This window comes from Sapajus apella, unplaced genomic scaffold (genome assembly GCF_009761245.1).
Source record: "Sapajus apella isolate SASKATOON/1434 unplaced genomic scaffold, GSC_monkey_1.0 scaffold26, whole genome shotgun sequence".
Lineage (NCBI taxonomy): Eukaryota > Metazoa > Chordata > Mammalia > Primates > Cebidae > Sapajus > Sapajus apella.
The window spans coordinates 5,049,499-5,073,386 of NW_022436966.1; the positions used below are offsets into that span (position 1 = coordinate 5,049,499).

At 34.0% G+C, this 23,888-nt stretch overlaps 1 protein-coding gene across 4 annotated transcripts in view; it reads right to left on the reverse strand.

The window, feature by feature from the left end:
- Positions 1–23,888, reverse strand: part of APLF (aprataxin and PNKP like factor) — a 72,304-nt gene that overhangs the window by 13,323 nt on the left and 35,093 nt on the right. For 2 of the 4 annotated variants that reach the window (XM_032291894.1, XM_032291893.1), the window contains exons 6-8: positions 15,978–16,159; positions 8,768–9,093; positions 3,856–3,981 (exon numbers count right to left, since the gene is read on the reverse strand). In XM_032291894.1, the coding sequence (XP_032147785.1) occupies positions 3,856–3,981; positions 8,768–9,093; positions 15,978–16,159 (634 nt within the window). The remainder of the gene's footprint in view (positions 1–3,855; positions 3,982–8,767; positions 9,094–15,977; positions 16,160–23,888) is intronic. The other 2 variants (XM_032291896.1, XM_032291895.1) reach the window with 1 other exon arrangement.

A 23,888-nucleotide genomic window follows, 5' to 3' on the forward strand; every position in this document is an offset into this window, starting at 1 on the left:
TCTCAAAAAAAATGTAAATGGACTAAGTACTTCACCTAAAAGGCAAAGACTACCAGACTGGATTAAAAAGAAAAACCAATGAACCAACTATATGCTCTTTATAAGAGACATGTTTTAAATATAAGAACACATGTTAAAACTAAAAGGATTAAAAAAGATATTACACAAATATTAACCACATAACCTGGGGTAGTTACATTATAAACAATTTTTAGAACTGATATCTGATCAACCCTCTAGTTCAAACTATGAATTTTTAGGAAATACAGGAGAACATGAATACATCCTGAAAATACAATCAACAAAGTGTGAATCATGGAATCCTTTTCAGAACAAATGATTAGCTTTCTTCAACAAATATATAGCAAGGAAAAAAATAAAGAGAAACCTATTGATTAAATAAATTACGAGACATGGCTACCTTTTGCCATATAGAACTTAAGCAGATGCTAATTCAGATAAACTGTAAAAAAAAAAAAAAAAAAAAAAAAAAAAAAAAAAAAAAACAGACACTATAGGGAAATGTAGATACCTGACAGGATACTGAATAATACTAAAGATTTATTTAATAACAGTGTTATGGTATGTTTTAGACAGTATTTTTACAGATACACACTAAGATACTCATAGATAAAATGGGATAAAAAGATACGAGGTTAGGTATTTGCTTCAAAATTTGGGGGGTAGATGAAACAATATTGGCCATGAGTTGGTAGCTGCACAAACTAGGTGGTGGCTTCACTGGAATTTATTCTACATTCTCTTCACTTGTATTTATGGATAAAATTCTCCATTACAAAAGTTTTTTTTCTAAACAAATGAAAAGGTACATCACCACTGTGTCATCAATTACGTACAACATGAGCTATCAAAGGTGGCTTTGTTCCAAATATATAAAAAATATATACAAATATGTTTTTTCTACAAGTACATCTCAACATTGTTTCATCAATACTTTGCGCTTGATTCTTTGGAAAATATTTTTTGAATAAATAAATAGGAGAAAACAGTTACTTCAAGGTGATATGTTTACGTGTGTATGGATGTGTGTGTAATTTCCCTGATTACTAATGACACTGAGTACTTTTTCATATGTTATTAATATTTGGCTTTCCTTTTGGACAAAAAGCCTATGTATATTACTAAGCAAAAGCAATAGCAAGTTAAAATATTGTTTCATTGTTGTAGATATATGCTACTGTCAGTTATGTAGGTTGTAAATATATTTTTTCTTACTCTGTGCTTTGTTTTTACTCTCTTAATGTTGCGTACTGATGCATTAAAAACACCTTACTTTTAATGTAGTCAAATAATTAAATGTTTTCCATTTTAATTACCACTTTTTGTTTCTTATTTTAGAAAATTATCCCTTCTCTGAGATCATGAAAAAATTCCCTTCTATTTATTTTTAAAGCTTTATTATTTTGTTCTTTACATTTAGTACTATGAGTCATTTGGAATTCAGTTTTTGACTATGATGTAATATAAGGGTCCAGTTTTATTTTTTCTTCAAATGAATATTACTTATCCCCTCATAATTAATTGAAAAAATTCATTTTTCTTAATACCTGCAATGTCCCTTTTCATAAATATGTAACCTTATAAGTCTATTTTGAAGTACCGTTCTGTTCTGGTCATGTTACTTGATCTTTGTGCCCATACCACACTGCCTTAGTAACTATAAAGTATAACACATGCTGCCACCTATTCTTCATTATATATGATTGTCACAGCTATTTTTATCCTTTGTAATCCATATAAATTTTAGAATCACATTATGAATTTCTATATAAAAGCTATTATGATTTTGAATCAGTTTGTATACAAATCCATTGAGGAAAATTGGTATTTTGATACTAGTAGATAATTCAATCATGAACATTTTGATCTTCATAATTATTTAGCTCTTTCTGAAAAATATTTTCTCATTTTACATTTAAAGTTTTATAGTTTTCTTCATAGAGGACTCTATACCTTTTATATTTATTTCTAAGGACTTCTTACTTTTTGATGTTGTTATAATCTTTTAAAATTTTTATTTTCTTACCGGTTAATGTTGGACTATAGAAATATAATTGGTTTTGTATATTGATTTTTCTATCCAATAACCTTCCGAAGCACTTATTAAGTTTATAATTCAGCAGTGGGCCAGTCTGTCTTTACTGCATATACAATAATGCCATCTGTTAACACGAAATTTTATTTCTTCCTTTGCAATCCTTATACATTTTCCTTTTCTTATTTTAGTATACTGTCTTGAGTCTCCATATAATGATGAACAGAAGTGGTAATAACAGGCATTCCTGTATCATTTCTGATTTCAGAAGTGAAATTTTTAATATTTTACTTTAAGTATAATATTTGCTGTAAGTTTTTTGTAGATATTCTTTTTGATATTAAAGAAGTTCCCTTCTATTCCTACTTTGTAAAAAGTTTTTTTCATAAATGAATGCTGATTTTGGTTTGTCAGGTTTTTTCTTTCCAATCATGTATGGAGATGACTTTTCTACTTACTCTGATGACATGGTAAATGATATTTTTTTTTTAATGTTAAAACATGCATTTCTTAAACCACAGTTGGTCATATTACATTTTCCTTTTTATTTATTGCTTGATTCTCATAACATTTCTCCCCCCTCAGGATATTTACAACTATGTTCAAAAGTAAGCTTATCCTGCAATTTTTTATTCTTATATTATTCTTGCTAGGTTTTGGTATCAAGCTTGTACTGGTCTCACATCATGAACTAGGAAATACACACTCTTTTAATTTCTTTGGAGTAGTTTGTATAAAAATGAAGTGCTTCTTCTTTAAATGTTTGTTAGAACTTGCCATTAAAACCAAACAGATCTATTATTACTTTGGTGGAAAGCTTTAAATCATGTATTCAATTTCTCTTGCATTAACTCCATTTCAATTTTTTCTTGTATATGTTTCTCAAAGTTGTACTTTTCTAAGAATTTGTTAATTTCTCCAAAAATTTTCAAGTTTATTAGTAAAGTTGATCATAATGAACACTTATCTTTCTAAAAAAGTGTAAGCCTTTTTCCTTTCTGGACCCAGAAATTTACTTTATCTTCTCATTGAATACCACAATCATAGAAATGTCAACAACTTCAAATAGCCCAGTAGGTTCAGCAATCTGTATTTAAAAATATCTAAGAAATATGGCTGTCTGGAATTAACGCTCTCTAAAGCTGAAATCACTAATTCTTTCTTTGCTAGTCTGTTTCATTTCAAGTTCATTCATTTATTAAGCAAAGTTGCAAGATAAAAGGATAAGGGTCATTGCTGTCAAGATACTTGCTACCTGTAAGAAGAGATGTTTCTGATAAACAAACAAACAAAATCTCATGAAATAAATCCTACTCTGTGCATGATAAAGACATGGACAAGATGCCATGAAAACTGAGAGGAGAGGTATTCTTACTTTTCTTTTAGAATTGTATTTTATGTGTTGGCAAGAATAGTGGAGTAGTAAAAGTTGAGGAAGCAGAGGGATGCAGAGATAACATCCAAAATGGATTTATATGTCACACCTAGGACACGTAGAGTGAATAGAGTGTATGTTGGGGTAGCATCGACAGCTCTTAAGTGATCTAATTTGCATTTTAGAAAGTAAGAAATAAGAAAAAATTTCAGGTACTTGTAAGATGCGTAGCTTCAGTAATTTAGAATTACATATCCAAAAGAAAGATAATCCTACCTATTACCAATATGAAAACCTGTAATCTACAGAAGTTTAAAAATGAAAATTAAAAGACTTGACATAACAAGCTGATGTCAGTTTCTCCCAGATAAGTAACAGAGATAAGAAAGAAAAGGAGTACAGGCAAACATTTCAGTTTCTACACCTGTAACAGGATGGTCCATAGGGACATTCAGGCCGGTCATCAGTCTCATCTTGGCCCACGATTTGTACACCTCCATAATCACTATCACCAGGATGACTAAAACATTGAAAATGAACAGGATTCTTCCTAGGAGGGCAACAAACAAACTGTCAGAAAAAATAAATATAACAGTCTAGATTTACAGTGGATATAGCAAAAAACCAGGCAATCCATATCTGGCTATTCCTGAACATAAACCAACATGCTACATTGATGACATAAGCATAAATTATAGCAACACGTTAAACTGATGACTTAAAGTTGATGATATCAGCTCAGTACAGGACTCTCACAGTAACATAATCCATTTCTGGTATCATGTGATAAGACATGAATATCAGTAGACAACTTGCAAACATTACTATATATAGGACACATATGTATGTAACATACAATATAAATATCATAAGCATATATAGCTTTTCAAAACTTAATAAAATGAAAACATATATTGTACCCTTTGCTAAGATAAAAAAAAAACAGAACATTTCCAACATCCTAGAAAGGTCCCATTTCCCCTCTTCCAATCACTAAACCCATTTTACCACCCAAAGGTAACTATACTAACTTCTAAATGTGCTTTTCAAACTTCTCAGTCTCAAGACTCTTTTATACTCAAAAAATGATTAAAACTCCAGAGGGCCTTTGTTTACATAGGATATTGACCCTATTAGAAATTAAAAATGAGGAATTGAAAAAAATACATTTAATTACAAAAAATTAGCTGGGCATGTTGGTGCGTGCCTGTAATCCCAGCTACTCAGGAGGCTGAGGCAGGAGAATTGCCTGAACCCAGGAGGCGGAGGCTGCGGTGAGCCGAGATCGTGCCATTGCACTCCAGCCTGGGTAATACGAGTGAAACTCCGTCTCAAAAAAAAAAAAAAAAAAAAAATTTATTGACTTAAATAGAACAATAATAAACCCTTTACATACTATCATAACATATCTTAAATAATTCTTAATTTTCAAGAAAAAATTCAAGGCAATGTTGTTTTATATTATGGAAATTTATTTAATCTCTGCTTTAGAGAAGACATTTGGCTTCTCATGCCTGCTTCTGCATTCAATCCATTAACAACAACACATACCATGTGGCCTCTGGGAAACTCCACTATACAACTGTGAAAGAGTAAATGACGGTAAAAAAAAAGGCATTCATGAAAAGTCACAGTACTATTATGAAAATATGTTTGTGTTGGTTGTGGTGGCTCACATCTATAATCCCAGCACTTTGGGAGGCCAAGGTGGGTAGATCACTTGAAGTCAGGAGTTCAAGACCAGCCTGGTCAACATAGTCATACCTCATCTCTACTAAAAATACAACAACTAGCTGGTGTGGTGGCACATGCCTGTAATCCCAGCTGCTCGCGAGGCTGAGACAGGAGAATCGCTTGAACTTGTGAGACAGAGGTTGCAGTGAACCAAGATTGTGCCACTGCACTCTAGCCTGGGCAACAGAGCAAGACTCCATCTCAAAAAAAATGAAAAAGAAAAGAAAATACTTTGACCTAACAGATTTCTTAAAACTGTTCTGGTGACTTCCAGGGTTCTCTGGATCATACTTTAAGAAGTGATATTATAAAACAACAGATCAATATTGCCTGCCTTTGAACTTAAATGAAAATATATATTCGTATGTATTTCTTTGAACCTACCCTTTTATGTTTATATGATTTATTCGTGTTGTTACATGTAGCAGTAAGTACACTTTCATTACTATGTAGTAACATCATCATCCATTTGATGATGCTATTATACTTTATCCATTTTACTACTGATAAACTTTTGAGTTCATTTCAGGTATTGACTTTTATAAATAATACTGCAATGAGCATTCTAGTATATAAGCCTTTTGATGCACATCTATATGCATTTTCCTGGGGATATTTGTTACTAGGATACAAAAATATATTTATTCTTGAATGTTCATTTTGAATTGAATGACTGTCTTAACTTCATTTATTAATTCAGTTTATCTTAAGATTATTCTGAATTTTCTCTTATTTCATGTCCATGGATGGGAAGAATCAATATTGTGAAAATGACCATACTGCCCAAAGTAATTTATAGATTCAATGTTATTCCCATCAAGCTACCATTGACTTCACAGAATTAGAAAAAAAAACTACTTTAAATTTCATATCAAAAACAGAGCCTGTATAGGCAAGACAATCTAAGCAAAAAGAGCAAAGCTAGAGGCATCACGCTACCCGACTTCAAACTATACCACAAGGCTAATGTAACCAAAACAGAATGGTACGGGTACCAAAACAGATATATAGACCAATGGAACAGAAGAGAGGCATCAGAAATAATGTCACACATCTACAACCATCTGATCTTTGACAAACCTGACAAAAACAAGCAATGGGGAAAGGGTTCCCTATTTAATAAATGGTGTTGGGAAAACTAGCTAGCCATATGCAGAAAACTGAAATTGGACTCTTCCTTACACCTTATACAAAAATTAACTCGAGATGGATTAAAGACTTAAATTTAAGATCTAAAACCATAAAAACCCTAGAAGAAAACCTAGGCAATACCATTCAGGACACAGGCACGGGTAAATACTTCACAATTAAAACACCAAAAGCAATGGCAACAAAAGCCAAAATTGACAAATGGGATCTCATTAAACTAAAGGAGTTCTGCACAGCAAAAGAAACTATCATCAGAGTGAACAGGCAACCTATAGAATGGGAGAAAATTTTTGCAATCAATCCATCTGACAAAAGGCTAATATCTAGAATCTACACGAAACTTAAACAAATACCGTCTCACGCCAGTTAGAATGGTGATCATTAAAAAGTTGGGAAACAGATGCTGGAGAAGATGTGGAGAAACAGAAATGCTTTTACACTTTTACACTGTTGGTGGGAACATAAATTAGTTCAACCATTGTAGAAGACAGTGCGGCAATTCCTCAAGGATCTGGAATCAGAAATACCATTTGACCCAGCAATCTTATAACTGGTATATACTCAAAGGATTATAAATCATTCCACTATAAAGACACATGCACATGTATGTTTACTGAGGCACTGTTCACAATAGCAAAGACTTGGAACCAACCCAAATGCCCATCAATGATAAACTAAATAAAGAAAATGGGACACACATATACTATAGAATACTATGCAGCCATTAAGAAAAATGAGTTCATGTCCTTTGCCAGGACATGGATGAAGCTGAAAACCATAATTCTGAGCAGACTAGCACAGAACAGAAAACCAAACACTGCATGTTCTCACTCATAAGTGGGAGTTGAACAAAGAGAACACATGGACACAGGGAAGGGAGCATTATACATCAGGGCCTTTCGGGGTGGTGTGGGGCAAGGGGAAGGATAGCATAAGGAGAAATACCTAATGCATGTGGGGCTTAAAACCTAGATGGGTTCAGCAAACCACCATAGCACATGTATACCTGTGTAATAAACCCGCACGTTCTGCACATGTATCCCAGAACTTGACATATAATTTAAAAAGAGATTATTCTGAATTTTCAAAATTATACAATCATGTCATCTGTACATAATTACAGTATTATATCTTCCTTTCCACTCTACATTAGGTATTCCTTTTTCTTGCCTTAGTGTATATTAAGTATATGCTTAGTGGGGTTATGATCTCTACTGCAATGTTGAATAGGAGTGGCGATAGTAGACATAGTGGGTTCCAATATCATGGGAGAAGCTTTAATATTTCGCTATTAAGTATGAGGTTAGCTGCTGGTTTCTGTAGATATTTTTTATTAAACTGAGGAAGTATTTTCTATTCTTACATTATTAAGAATCTTTTAATAAATGGGATCTTGAATTTTATCAAATGACTTTTCTCCACTGAGATGATCATTAGGAATTTTTTCTTTTAAACTGTGTTATGAACTGAATTGTTTCCTACCTCCCAAAACTGAACTGAATCAGTTGCCTCTGCATACAAAGTTTCAGGATATAATATTTATTATGCCTTTTAAAAGGCATAAATCAGAACTATTCAAATTGAAAAATATGAGTTATTCAAGTGCTAAAATGGCAATACATTTTAAAGAGAAGTAATATAAATGTGAAAGTAACAGAATATATTAAAATATACTATTGCAACAAAGATAGCCATCTTCTAGAAAATCCTGCTATAAGCTTTTAAGATACAGTGTGGGAATTAAATGTTTTATATGTACACATGCTGACTAATGTCTTATTGACACAGAAGACAGTAATCTACTGGAATGCATTGCTAGAAATATTTTGGTTTGCCAAGTTAGAATGGCAAATAAATCTTTCTGAAATAGGTTTATGTAATTATAACATGTTACTGTAAACGCTATGGATGAAAGTATATCTAAAACTAAGAGATCATAATTTGAATTCTCAAAATAAGAAATTAGAATATACAGGGCAATGTAAATAAATGAAGCAAGTATAGGAGCAACCATCAATCCAGGATTATTACATTCAGTTGTTTTAGGGTACCATGATGATTCAAAGCACCATTAGAAAAATATAAAGAAAAATGCACATGTATGAGTAAGACACTTACACACAACCTAAAATTATAGTTATACTGTATACAACAACTACTTAGGAAGCCATCTCTCTAATATCTAAGAAGAGATTAAATAACAGGTATTTAGGTCTGAGGGATTCAGTTTTTATGTCTGGATTCCCTAGTATTCAGATCTTCACATTAGCCAGCATGTCTAGAAAATACACTGAGAAAGTACAAACACTAGAAACATGATTAAAGCCCCTAACCTTTAGGCCAGTGGGTTTTATCAGATTTTTAATACACTGTAGCATGTAGCTACATAGTTACATGTTATCAAAATAATGGAATTAAATGCTACTAAAATGCTATTAAAAAATTCATTTTACCTATAGCAGTTTGCCCCATACATGCAGGATGTCCTCTTGACCTTGTTTTCTTCAGAACCTTGTAGAACTGAATTGGAGGGATTAGAGCTGGACTCAGGATGAGACCCTTGAGACTCATCCCGGGATGACTCGCCCTGGGCACTCAAACAATTCTCAAAACAGCTCACTGCATCATCATCTTTATGTGGCTTTCTTTTGGTGGCAATTTTACGTTTAGAAACTTTACCAAGTTCCTCTATTGGAAGTTTATTTCTCTGTGTATTAGTCTTAATATTATTCATCTCTGCATTACTTAATGTGACTGCAGAAAATGATTGTGGCATTTCCTATAAAACAAAAATGAAAAACAACAGAAATTAATGAAACATTTTTAAAAAGAAACTCAAGCATATCAGCACAAAATTATAAGATCCATGCAAAATGTAAACTTAAAACTTCAAGATTCACATTTTAAAGTTATTAAATGCCACTCTTTTCTGTTCTTAGTTTAATAACTTAAAACATTTTTAGTTATTAGAAAAGAAATTTACAGTTGTATTAAACCTTTACAATCGTGTCAAACCTTCAGTGAAAAATAACCAGAAAATACAATAAAATATAAGAGAAGACATCTGCTTTCATTAAATGTAATCTTTAATATCTCTTAAATGTCACTGCTCAACAATACGTCATGTTCAACAATGTGTCATGTTCTTAACATGCACTGTCCTTGTATTTTCTTTTTTCTTTTTTTTTTTTTTTGAGCTAGACTCTTGATCTGTCCCACAGCCTGGAGCACAGTGGCACGATCTCTGCTCATTGCAACCTCTGTCTCCCAGATTCAAGCGATTCTTCCACCTCAGCTCCCCAAGTATTTGGGATTACAGGCACATGCCACCATGCCCAGCTAATTTTCGTATTTTTAGTAGAGCTGCGGTTTCACCATGTTGGCCAGGCTGGTCTCGAACTGCTTACCTCAGGTGATCTGCCCACCTCAGCCTCCCAAAGTGCTGAGATTACAGGCATAAACCACTGCACCTGGCCCCTTATCATTTGTTATAAGCTACATTAATGTATAATACATTATTTCTGCCCTCTAAATATAATCATGATTTTAACATAGCCGAATGATAAAATTGTTTTGCCCCCACAGAAAATTTTGCAAGATCTGATTCTTTTTCTAAATTGGTCAGAACATAGCTTTATGCAAAATTTAAAGTCTTAAGACTTTAAATTTATCTTAATAAAGGCTTGAGTTTAACCAAACTGAAAGTGCTTTTAACCAAATAAATACTTTCATTAGCACTGCAGAACCTTTATAATTTGTACTTACTACTAGCACAAACAATAAGCCTGGTCTTATTCTGTTAAAAATGATCTTTTAATTACTTATACTTCTTGTGGAGTAGAAACAATGCTCAGATAAACCCCAGTTCTCCTGGTAACCATTTCTAGGATGTGATAACAACATACCAGATACATACCAATGTTTGCTTCCATTTATAACTAAGGACTCATGTATGCTGGATGCCATCTGAAAAAAGGTGGTTTTACATTACCTAATATTTAATAGCTTAAATTTCTTAAGAAGATATTTCATTTTTTAAGAAACAGTACATAAATTTACAATGCTACCGAAACTGACTGACTGCCTTGAAAAAAGGAACCTAGATCTTATCATGGTTCTTATAGTAACAGATAACCAATGGGGAAAACAATCCTTTGGCTATCTCTTGGAGCTGACCCTCACTGTAACATTCATATCATATCTCTCTAAAACATATGCCCTTTGCTCTCAAGCTGCACAATTACACCCCAATCTCATTCCCCCAACTACAGGACCCACTGGCCGGCGCAAGCAACTGGAATTCTCGAGTGAGAATTGGGCAATCCTAACCCAGCCACCTACTTGGTAGTCCCTCGCTGGGTCAGTTCTCCCCAGTTTTCTTTTTCTTTGTTCAGGTAGCACTGGCTAACAGATGTTCAGTAAAATGTACATCTTGTTCCTGTTGGCATTTCCAAACTCCACAAGTAATTCTCTTAGAGTGTCCCTCTTCTCTTGATTTTAGAAAAGAAAGAAATAATTTCTCCCATAAATACTGCACTTCCTTAACCTTAAAACCTTTTGGCCTCTCAGTTCTCTTTGTATAAAGCCCAGGGGTTGGGATGGTAGTCACTTTTTGTACCTTTAAATAAACCATAAAGGGAAAGGGCTATTTTTTACTGCTGAGGGCCCCTTAACATGGGATACTTTATTAGTACTTCTGTTCACAGCTTTGAGCTTTAGCAGCAGTTCTGGGACAACAGGGAAACAATTCCATTCAATATCATATCACGTTAAAAAAAAAAAAAGCACAACTAGGGAAGTGGTTAAAAAATTAGGTTATATTCTTATTTTGAAACACTATGCAGACATTAAAATAAAAACATCTAAAGATGTTTTTAACTAAACAAGAACAATATCTATACTGTGATGCCATTTAGTTTTTTAAAAATTCCTTATATATTTATGTGTGCCTTCACTGTGTAAATCCAAATGAAAAGAGTTAGAAGTATATAAACCAAAAAATTACTAAGACAATGATATTGAAGGATGAAACAAATGGAGGTTTTCATTCTTCAAATGCTTCTGATACTTCCGTTTTTGATGATAAACAGGTATTATATTGCCATTTAAAAATAAAAATTAAAAAACCAACAAAATGAAATATAGGAAATGAAATGTAGAGTATCATATTTCAACTCCAACTTCATGAAAGATTAGAATTTATTTTTTTAAATCCTCATGAGGAGTATATTTAATATGTTAACTTATTCTAAAAGAGAAAGAAATGTTAAAGTCCCAAATATCAATACAACGGATCAGAGGTTCTCAAATATATTTTAAGAGGATCAAAAGCTGGAAATCATAATGCTCTTCATGAACTCCATGAAATACTGATTTATAGTATACCCTTGGCATTCAAGAATTTAACATTCATAGTTTAAATTATTTATAAATGGTCCAAAAATCCATTACATGCAGTAATTTGTAAGTTTGCTGAGACAGAAATTTGCACTGTGCCAATTACAAAGCTCAGGAGCTAGAGTAAGTCACTGAACTGGCAAGTGAGGGAATAGGAAAGATGGGAGGTGCTCTGTACTTAGAAGTAGGAGAAAAGCAGAGAGCTCTATATTTCCTAAGCATCCCATATTGTTTATTTCTTAGATTAGATGAGAATGCACAGGATTAAATGTGGAAGGCTGGTAACTCAGAATAGAGTGGCCAGATCCCCTACAATGTAAATATACATGTTAGAGACCTGAGGGACTGAAGAGCATGGAGCTGATAGAGGGTGACCTGGGTGTTTGGAGGTGGTGGGAAGGTATAATTAAGGCTACTAAAATAGCTGGTTAACCTATCAAACAAGCCCTTCTCCTGCCCCTCAACCATCTGAGTGTTAATGTACTAGAAGGGAGAAGATAAAGAACTTCCACCTAGAACAAATTCAATAAAGTAATTTATTGTTGTTTCCAAACTGCTCCTGGCAAGAATGTCTGTGGTGATAAATTGCCTTAAAAGTCCTGCATCAATTCCATTAACACTGACGTGCTATAAGACTAAAAACTCCTAACCTCCAACCCCAACTTCACTCCTGAGCTTCAAACTCATACATTCAACCACTAGCTACACATTTCTTTCTCAATATTCCATGCTCCTCAAACTCTAAATGTCAAAACTGACATTCTGCCTCTGTGTTCTCTGGCATAGTTTCTGCCAACACTTTTCATCTGTTCATGCTAGACAGAAATATAGAAGTCTATCTTTTACTCCTTCTTGCCCTCTCCCCAGATTCAAGCAAGAAGTCCTACGATTTTATTCCTAAATACTTATATAATCCAATACTTCTTTCCATCCTTAAAGTCACTGCCCTAACTTAGATTCTCTATTTCATCATTGTGTTAATTCCACAATCTCTTCCCTTACCTCCACGTCTTTAATCTTGTTCTTTTCCAATATCTCCTCTAGCAAGCTGCCAGGATTATATCTGTGACTGAAAACATTTCAAGGGCCCCTCTCTATAAACTGGTCGCACTGTTGTCTTCACCCTCATCTCACACTGCCATCCATCTGAGGCCTGGTAACTTGCTCTGACCAAAAGAATTCAGCATAAATGACAATTCCAGTTGTAGGCCTTAAAAGATCTAACAGCTTTAACATCACTTTTTTGGGGCCCAGCTGTCAAGTAAAGATGCTCTGTCTGGGCTACTTCATGGTACAAGGAGGGAGGTGGGCCCAGCCAGCCCCCAGCCATTCCATCAACCTTTGCTGAGGCACCATTCACATGAGTAAAGCTATCACAGATGCTCCATCTTCAGCTGAGTTCTCAGCTGAATGAAGCCCAGCTGATACCAAAAAATGTGTCATAAAAGAATTGCCCAACTGAGTCCGGCCAATCCTCACAATTATAAGACAGAATATAATCATAATCACGGATATAATCATGTTGTGTTAAGCCACTAAGTGTTGGGGTAGCTTGTTTCACAGCAATAGACAGCTAAAATACTTTACCATAATACTTTCACTTACATTGTTTCAGTTAGGCTTCCATCATTTACAAGAGTTCTCATTAGATTATGTAAAGGAAATACAATGTCTTAGTCTGTTTTGTAACTGCGATAACAATATCACAAACTGGGCAATTTATAAAGAACAGAAATTTATTCTCTCACAGTTCTGGGGTCTGGAAAATCCAAGATCAAGGCACCAGCATCTAGTGTGGGCCTTTTTACTATGTTCTTACATGAGGGAAGGTGGAAGAGCATGGAAGGATGAATGCTGTGTCATTCACAGCAGAAGAGTGAAAGCATAAACCCACTTCTACAAGCCAAGTCCATCTTGTTGTAGAGATGAGGTCTCCTTATGTCACCCAGGCTGACCTTAAACTCCTGAGCTTAAGCAATCCTCCTGCTTCAGCTTCCCAAGTAGCTGGGACTACAGGCACTGCATCCAGCTTTGTAAGCTTTTTTACAGCAGCATTATCCATTCATGAGCATGAAGCACATAACCTAAACAGCCTCCCATTAGGCCCACCTCCCAGTACTGTTGCACTGAGGATTAAGTTTCAACATAACTCTTTAGAGGAGACAAAAACACTCAAACCATGGCAACCATCCTTTTCACTAAAGTTAATTCAAGTACCCTCATTTTCACTTCTAGACAGTTACATAATTTTGTAGAAAGACATATAAGAACTGATGAAAAATACAGACTATTTCTGAAAATTGTCCTATGAAGAGAAGTTACTAGAGTCACAAAACTCTTTTCATAGTCTAATATGTATGGTAGAAAAATTCATTATACCCAAAATGAAAAGACCTATGTTTGACGCCAACGTTCCTAACAATGTGAACTTGGGCCTTAGTTTCCTCTGAGGTGTTCAATGATGGCACATCAGTAGCTCTCAACTTTGAAGGGACACTAAAATTGGGAGAGTTTAAGATACCACTGATGCACAGGCTCCACATACCAAATGAATCAGAATCTCAGAAATAAGGTCTAGTTGGGCAAAAGTGATTTTTGTCCCTTCTTTCCACTGCTTCTCCTACTTTTCCAAAAGAGAATGTAATTCATTCCAAGTACATTGATCCAAATGTAGGCCTAGCTAAACTGTTAGTGGTTTTTTTGTAGCTGGCAACCTCCTGTCATTAACTAGATAGGTGAGCCTAGCCTCCTGTTTCCTCTCACCTGCTCTGCACTTTAGCGATCCCTTTAGGACTAGCTGTTCTAAAGGTTCAGTGTTCAGACTCAAAACTAGTCAGGGATGGAGGATGGGGTTTGGAAAGGCCCTGCTGGGATCTTCAGTTTAAGTCATGTTCTCTGCCTCAGCTTTACCTGCATAAAGGATCATGAAAATGTAAGCCTTATTTTTCCTGTGCTAGAAGAGGTAAATCTCCCTCAGAAGGAAGGAAAGAAAAAGCAATTGGCCAAATAGAACTTGGGCATTTCAGGGACCTGGCTGTAATACTCCCCTGATGTCAACAAAACCTCACAATACCTTAATATTTTAAATCTGCTCCTCTCTATAATCTATCAATTAAGATGTTTCTCAAAGTTTTTCTTGTGATTATCAAACTTTATGGGTTGGGATAAATAGAGGAAAACATGTATACTATAGATTTTCTTATGAATACAATAATTTCTCTTGAAAAAAAGGCAACGTCAATTGTCACGTTCAGAGTTCAGAGAATAGAGTATATGAGGGCTCAATGTTTAGACAAAAAAAATTTTAATAAGTTTTATGGCAAACATATGTGAGCCAGAAAACATTTTGTTTTCATTTATTAAGCTTGCCTCCATAAGTAAAGCAAAGGAATTGAGTGTATAGTGACCAGGCCCCACTTCTCTAGCTGGAAGACAGACTCCAGTGAGAAGCTGGTTCCTCTCTCTGGGCGAGAGAGGAAGAGTGTGAAGAATATATTCAAAGACTGACCTCTAAGGTAGATGCTGGCATTTCAATCATTTTAGTGTACAGTCTTCTATGACCAATCCTCTTCCTTTGGTTTTCCCTGAGACTAAGACAGGGATCCATCCACAGAGCTCACCCACAAGACTACAAGGATCATGAAAACTGTCATCATAAGCCACCTCTCACTAGAGAGGAAGGATGCCTGAACCTTCTGTCCAGGGCCATCTCTATCTTTCTCTCTTTTTAAGTACTTCTAATAAACAGTCCTCATTTTCTTTAAGTACCCAGTGTTACAGAATGCATGTTTCTGTCAAACAATTCTAGGGAGTTCGCAAAAAACTGAAAGAGGAAAGAAGGTCTAGAAATACTGTGAGTCAGCCCAGAAGTGATCCTGCAACAGGTAATTAAGAACTATCCCATCATTTGTTTTTCTTATCACACTCAGCAAGAAAATGGTGGCTAAATGCAATCTGAGAACAACCAATGGAATAAGAGAAGCCAGGTTTCACAATGGAGGTGCCAAATTATGACCAGAGTCAAGTGGTCTCCACTTTTTTTCCCAGTCTGAAAATTTCTAAATGTCATGGTTTTATTCTCTACAAAGCAAACAAATACTATGTTAAAGATTCGTTTCAGTAAGTCTGAAAAAATTGGGCTAGTTTTTGTCTTCAGAGACTCAACAAAAAAAGGCAGTTTTGGCTTCTCCTTGTACCACGTATGATTAATTTCTATCTAAAATATCTAACAAAGAAACAATCAAATCATGAATTTTTAAAAATCACCTTGGTTGAAATGACAGACTCTTCCTGATCAGCATTTTTGCGCTTTTCTCCTGTGTCTTGTTCTGCTGATGTATTTTCTGAACTTCCTGCAGAAATTAATTGCCCTCTTCCTTGCTGTGGTATGTTTGGTTGGGTGTTATCTTTGCAGACTATTTCTTTTCCACTTCCCTGGGTTACATTACCTTAAACACACATAAAGAAAAAGAAGAAGAAAATTATCTTCTGTATTTTCAAATGTCAATAATCCATACTAAAAAAAGAAAAAGGATTCGAGACCAGCCTGGCCAACATGGTGAAACCTGGTCTCTACTAAAAATACAAAAGATAGCCAGGTGTGGTGGCGTGCACCTGTAATCCCAATTTCTCAGGAGGCAGAGGCATGAGAATCACTTGAACTCAGGAGGTGAAGGTTGCAGTGAGCTGAGATCATGCCACTGCACTCCAGCCTGGGCGACAGAGTGAGCCTCTGTCAAAAAAAAAAAAAAAAAAAAAAAAAAAAAAAGTGGTGGGGTAGGGGGAAGAAAAAGGATAAAAGGGCAAATAAAATTAAAGCTCCATTTACAGTAATGCTAACTTAAAACACTTATGTGCAAATCTCAGAAAGTATTAGGCAGCAAAATGGCCAAGGGCTCCAGCCCTGGATTCTACCAGGCTGAGATGCCAATAGGGGCTCCACCCTTTAACTATTCTATCTTACCTTTCTCAACTTTAGTTTCATAACATGGATAATGGGAATTATGATTCATGGAATTATTAGGAGAAGTAAATGAAGTAAGATATATAAACTAGCAGAGTACCTGATACACGTTATTTTTATAATTATAGAATTGAATTTCTCCAACAGAAAACCTGACTCACAGCTATCCAATAAACTTTACATATACTTATTAAATCCTAACACCCACAGTGAGGAATTAAGCTCATTTTTTTTTTTATGACATGGAGTCTTGCTCTGTCACCCAGGCTGGAGTGCAGTGGTACGATTTTGGCTCACTGCAACCTTCACCTCCCGGGTTCAAGCAATTATCTTGCCTCAGCCTCCCAAGTAGCTGGGATTACAGGTGCACGCCACCACAGCTAGCTGAATTTTGTATTTTTAATAGAGATGGGGTTTCACCACATTAGCCAGGCTAGTCTCGAACTCCTGACCTCAGGTGATCCACCCGTCTAGGCCTCAAAGTGCTGGGATTACAGGCAAACCCAACATAACCCAAACAGGAGAGTGATTTCTACCAACTTGCCCATGAAGTAAATAAATCTCAATAACAATGGACATTGTATCCCATAAAATACTTACCCAAAGTTTAATGCAGTTGGCAAGCCTAAGTCACTATCATATTTTGTTAACAAATTCATAATTGTCCATGGCAAATTGTCCTTTTCCTCTACTTGAGAGTGATATCTTCATGAAGGCAAAAAGTTTACATGCCTTGTTCACTGTTCCTCCCTTGTGTCTCTAGTATCTGCAACTGTGCCTAGCACAAAACGTGTTCAATAAATATTTCTGACTAAATGAATTCTGAACATAAACAATTTGTCCAAAGATTCTCTTAAGAGCCAGGATATAGGTATGTAAAGCAATATGTAGTCATTATTCCAATATTCTAAAGCAGGGATTAGCAGACATTTTCTGTAAAAAGCCAGAGAGTAAATATATTAAGCTCTGTGGGCCATACAGTGTCTGTCACTACTACCCAACTCTGCCCTTGTAACATGAAAGCAGTCACAGACAACACATATATGGCTGACCATGGCCATGTTCCAATAAAACTTTATTTATAAAAACAGGCAGTGGGCCAAATTTGGCATATGGGCTGTAGTTTATTTACTCCAGTTCTAAAGGACATTCAAGTAGCCTGAAATAACATTCCTTCTTTAAGTTGAGGAAAGAACTGCCAATGGAATACTGTCCTTATTATCAAATAGGAATATCAATTGAACCAATGTAAAAATAACATATTTATCACAGGAAACTTGTGAATAAACTATTCTAAAAACTAAACTTTAACTAAATTATTTAAATATTCATCATGAATCTAAATTAGGAAATATTTCATATCATTTCTGGAAACTGTCATAAACATGATTTAATAGGTCTGTGTAGCTTGGTACACCAAATGACCAAATGCTGTTAACAGTTATGAATTAAACCAAGGGAAATATTGAACTAATGGTATTGCTGATTATGCTAAGAACTATAGTAAATTAAATAAGACACAGCTTCTACTCAAATGGTAGTCTATATATTCCAAGTGTCACACATGTACCCAAAATTCTAAAATTAAAAATATATATATTTTAAATACTCAGAACTCCAAATTCTTTACTACAAACCCCCTCTAGGGACTAGGGCTAATTTTTGTTTTTTTGCATAAGAAGCCACTTTGATATTATTAAAATGCTCTTCACAAAGAGTATATAAAAAATGAATAGCTTAAAATGGCTCAAAACAGTCTTTATATCTGGTATGACAAATATTCTTCTGAAATCTAAAATAGGTACAGTTAAATGACAGAAATATAAAAGAAATTAACTATTAATACAAAACAGCTTAATTTTAACTATTAATAATTGTACTTACATGAGCTGTTATACTAACACTACATGAATAATAGCTCAATTATATATATGTATCATTAAAAATACATCCATCCAATCTTACCCTCTAGAGGAACTACTTCCAAACAACTATATTAACTATTACATGTATATACTTCTCAATTTTTTCCTGTGTTTAAGCCAATATATCTACAAATACATATGCATAAACATATATAGGACTAAAGGTACAAATGTTATTATTTCTGTGGTTTAAATACCTAGGATTGCAATTTCTGGATCAAAGTGTATCGTATATGTAAAAATTTAAGAGATACTACAAGTGACTTTGAAATGTTATACTAATTTATGCCTCCACAAGTAATGTTCGATAATACTCCTTTCTGCCAACACTGGATATTATCAATTGTTTAAATGTTGATGAGTTAATGAACAAAAAATGGTAACGAGTTGTTTTCAATTTACATTTTCCTACTTGATAGTAAAGTCATATATTTACTATTTGTATTTATTCTTCTGTAGTATGTCATATATAATGTCTAAAATTTCTACTGAGTTTTATCATTTTCGTTAATAAATAGACAATGTTTAAAAAACCTTCTTTTATAAATGTGGTAGATATATCTCAGTATATCATTTACCAGTCTGTTATTTACCTCTGACTTTATTTATAGTATCTTTTGCATACAAATATTTTTCCTTTTTATTTAAGTAAATCTATCAGGTTTTCCCTTAGGATTTCAGGCTCTCTATGATCTTAAGAAAGTGTACAGAAGTAATCAAAATATTTTTCCCATACTTTCTTCAAATGCCTTAATTGTTTCAATTTTTATATTAAGACTATTAATTCAATAGAAATTTGTTTCTGAATGTAGTATAAAGTAGTACTTTAACACTATTTTCTTCCAAATGGAGAGCCAATTTTCTCAATGTCATTGTTGAATAATGTATCTTTTCTCTATCAGTTTGAACTGATATGTATTTATATATTAAATATATGTTTTTAAAATCTGTTTCTAGGTGTTTCATTCTTTTTTTTTTTTTTTAACTGGTCTAACTAACTTACCTATTCCTCTACCAGAATTATCAACTACCAAAAACAGGCATCAGGCCCAGATCAGGAGAGTTCCATGAAGAAACATAATTTTTCAATTATTCAAATTGTCCCTGACTATATATGGAAAACTTCTCAATTCAGTGCTCTAACAGTAAAATCGCACATAGAAGGCATACATAAAGAAAAATGCAGACTAACCATAACTATAAATAGAGATATCCTAAATCAAACAGCAAGTTTAATCTAACAGAGTATAAAAATAATAAGTTATCACAAGACTGAACTTATTCCAGGAACACTGGCATAGTATATTATATTAGGATATCTACTAATATCATTAATTACATTAACACATGAAATTGCAGAACTATTTCTATACCAAAACATTTTTAAAATAATTCAACAGTTATTCCTGAAAAAACAGTAAAAATAAAATGAACCATACTAAACATGAGATGACTATTCATCAGAATCTAATACCAACCACATAAAATGCCAAAATACTAATTTCTATTAAAATCAGGAACAAGAACAGACCAATTTGAAGCATTTTTATTTAAGGTTTATAGGGTTAAGCTAAGACAAGAAAAGAAAGCAGTAGGTAGATCAGGAGAGCAAAAATTATCCTAATTCTATAGATAATATGATTATACAGCTAGAAAATATGAGGTTCAAAAACTATTAAAATTAGATAACTTGGCAAAGTTGCTGGAAACAAAGTAAACAGAATAACTAGCACTTTACATAAATATAAGTACATTTTGAACTGTAGTTCAATTAAAATAATGCTAGCTCAATAGTTATAATCTGCATTAAATTGCCATACTGAAAATATTCACAGTATAAAATAAAATGCAAACCAAACAGTATGAGGACCAGTTCAATCTTCACCAGCATGTGCCACATTTTACAACTTCATGTTGGACGCTTAGAAGATGGAGGAAGAAGAGCTCTATGGAATAGCATGATATCAGTGAAAAGATAAAAGCTCCTTTTTCAATCTACCAAGAGTATCCTAACCTAAGAGTTATGATTAGTCTTCAGCCTGGAAAGCTGAAGGAACAGAGATAAATGGAGTTCAAGAAAGGGGAGGTTCTGAAAGCCTTTCCCTAAATATATTTAGTTCTCAATCACTAAGGACATGCAAAAAAATTTAGCCCAGGCCTGAGAAACTCATGACAACATCCAAGTGCTAGTACCTGAGACGTAAAAAATAAAATAAATTAGAACTATATTGGCTGTCCACTTTCAACACTTCCATTTAACACAGCACTGGAAGTCCTAGCCAGAGCAACCAGAGAAGAGAAAAAATAAAGTGCATCCAAATCAGTGAAGAGTCAATGAGTCAAACTGTCATTGTTTGCTGATGATATGACTGTATACCTAGAAAACTCTAGAGACACAACCAAAAAGATCCTAGAACTGATAAAATCAGTAAAGTTTCAGGATACAAAACCAGTGTACACAAATCCTTAGTACTGCTATGCGCCAACAGTTCTTGAGAATCAAGTGAAGAACTCAACTCCTTTTACAATAGTTGCAAAAAATAAAAATAAAAAAGCAAAGCAAAGCTTAGGAATATACTTAACCAAGGAGGTAAAATACCTCTACAAGGAAAACTATAAAACGCTGCTAAAAGAAATCACAAATGACACAAATAAATGGAAACATATCCCATGCTCATGGATCAGTAGAATCAATATTGTGAAAATGACCATACTGCCAAAAGTAATCTACAAATTCAATGAAATTCTCATCAAAATACTACCATCACTCTTCACAGAACTAGAAAAAACAATCCCCAAATTCATGTGAAACCAAAAGATAGCCCAAAGCAAGTCTAGCCAAAGCAACACTAAGCAAAAAGAACAAATCTGGAGGCATCACATTACCCGACTTCAAACTATACTACAAGCCTACAGCCAGTAAAACAGTATGGTATGGGTACAAAAACAGGCGCATAGACCAATGGAACAGAATAGATAACCCAAAAATAAAGCCAAATAATTATAGCCAACTGATATTTGACAAAGCAAACAGAAATACAAAGTGGAGAAAAGACACCCTATTCAACTAATGGTGCTGGGATAATTGGCAAGCCACATATGAAAGAATGAAACTGGATCCTCATCTCTTACCTTATACAAAAATCAACTCAATATGGATTAAAGACTTAAATCTAAGACCTCATACCATAAAAATTCTCGAATATCAGAAAATTTCTGGGCATTGGCTTAGGCAAAGACTTCATGACCAAGAACTCAAAAGCAAAATGCAATAAAAACAAAGATAAATAGATGGGACTTATTAAACTAAAAAGCTCCTGCTCAGCAAAAGAGATAATCAATAGTGTAAACAGATAACCCACAGGATGGGAGAAAATCTTCATAAACTAAGCATCTGACAAAGGACTAATATCCAGAATGTACAAGAAAAAACAAATCAGCAAGAAAAATAATAATAATAATAATTCCATCAAGAAGTAAGCTAAGGGCATGAATAGACAATTCCCAAAAGAAGATATACAAATGGGCAAAAAACATACAAAAATAAATGCTCAACATCACTAATTATCAGGGAAATGTAAATCAAAACCACAATGTGATGACACCTTACTCCTGCAAGAATGGTCATAATTTAAAAATCAAAAAAATAATAGATGTTGGTATGGCTGTGGTGAAAAGGGAACACTTTTACACTGCTGGTGGGAATGTAAGCTAGCACAACATTTATGGAAAACTGCGTGGAGAGTCCTTAAACAACTAAAAGTAGATCTACCATTTGATCCAGCAATCCCACTACTGGGGATATACACAAAAGAAAAGAAGTCATTATATGAAAAAGACACCTGGACACACGTTTATAAAAGCACAATTCATAATTGTAAAAATATGGAGCCAGCCCAAATGCCAATCAATGAGTAAAGAAACTGATATATATAAAATATATTTAATCCGTGTGTGTGTGTATGTGTGTGTGTATACACACCATGGAATACACACACACCATGGTACACACACCATGGAATACTACTCAACCACAAAAAGGAACAAAATAATGGCAGTTGCAGCAATCTGGATGGAATTGGAGACCATTATTCTAAGTGAAGTAACTCAGGAATGGAAAACCAAACATTGTATGTTCTCATTTATAAGTGGGAGCTAAGCTATGAGGATGCAAAGGCATGAGAATAACACAATGGACTTTGGGAACTTGGGAGGAAAAGTCAGGGAGTGAGGAAAAAAAAACTATACATTGGGTACAGTGTACACTGCTCAGGCAGTAGGTGCACCAAAATCTTAGAAATCATCACCAAAGAAGTTATCCATGTAACCAAACACCACCTGTTTCACAAAAGCCTACTGAAATAAAATAATAATAAAACAAATATAGTAATGACGATGATAACAATAAAAAACTGTATTGGCCGAAAAAATGAAAAAGCCTGATAACAGCAAAAATTCCCCTACATATAAAGGACTAAACAAAGAGTTAAACTGAGAGACCATCCAAGAGAGATTGCAAGGGCATATCAAAAAAGGCAAACAAACAAAAACCAAACATATAAAGAGTAAATTTAGGTGGCTGTACGATGATATGTTTTAGGACATGGGCTTTAAAGTTAGTCAGAGCTAGGTCTCAATTATAGCTCTGGCATTTATTATATGCTCTTGAATAAGTCAAATAACATCAATTAATGCTATTTGTTCTGTTCCTAATGATTCCAAAGTTTCCAAAAATCAAGTTAGTTTCAGATAATCTACATAAAGACCAATAACCACAGTTATAGTCCCAAAGCTGCAAAAGACATATGAAAGTTAACCATATCTGAACAAGCCGCAATGCATCCTGCAAATTGATTTTTTTAAATCTCTCACATTGTCCTATTGATCTCCGTCATTTATTAAACAAACAAAATAATTTTAAAAAAATTAACAGCACCACAGAGAAGTCTAATTGCTTTAACTTTTAATTAGCAGGATTCAGGTACTAAACTGTTTTAAAATACTAAACTGTCTTTAAAGGAATTAGGTAACCTAATCTTGCTCTTATACCGTACTTCTCCCACAGTCTTAGTTTATAAAAAGATTACCTGAATCCAAAGACTTTTCTTATTTTGAAGCTTTAGCATTTTAAGTACATTATACACATGCAATATTCCAGACCAATGTCAAATTACTCTCATATGTATTTTCAAAGTGAAGTGCCCAAAAAGGTGCTTCATATTTTACATCGAACATCTATCAAGTGAAAGAAAATGTATTTGAAACAAAATACACGTTGAACTACTATAA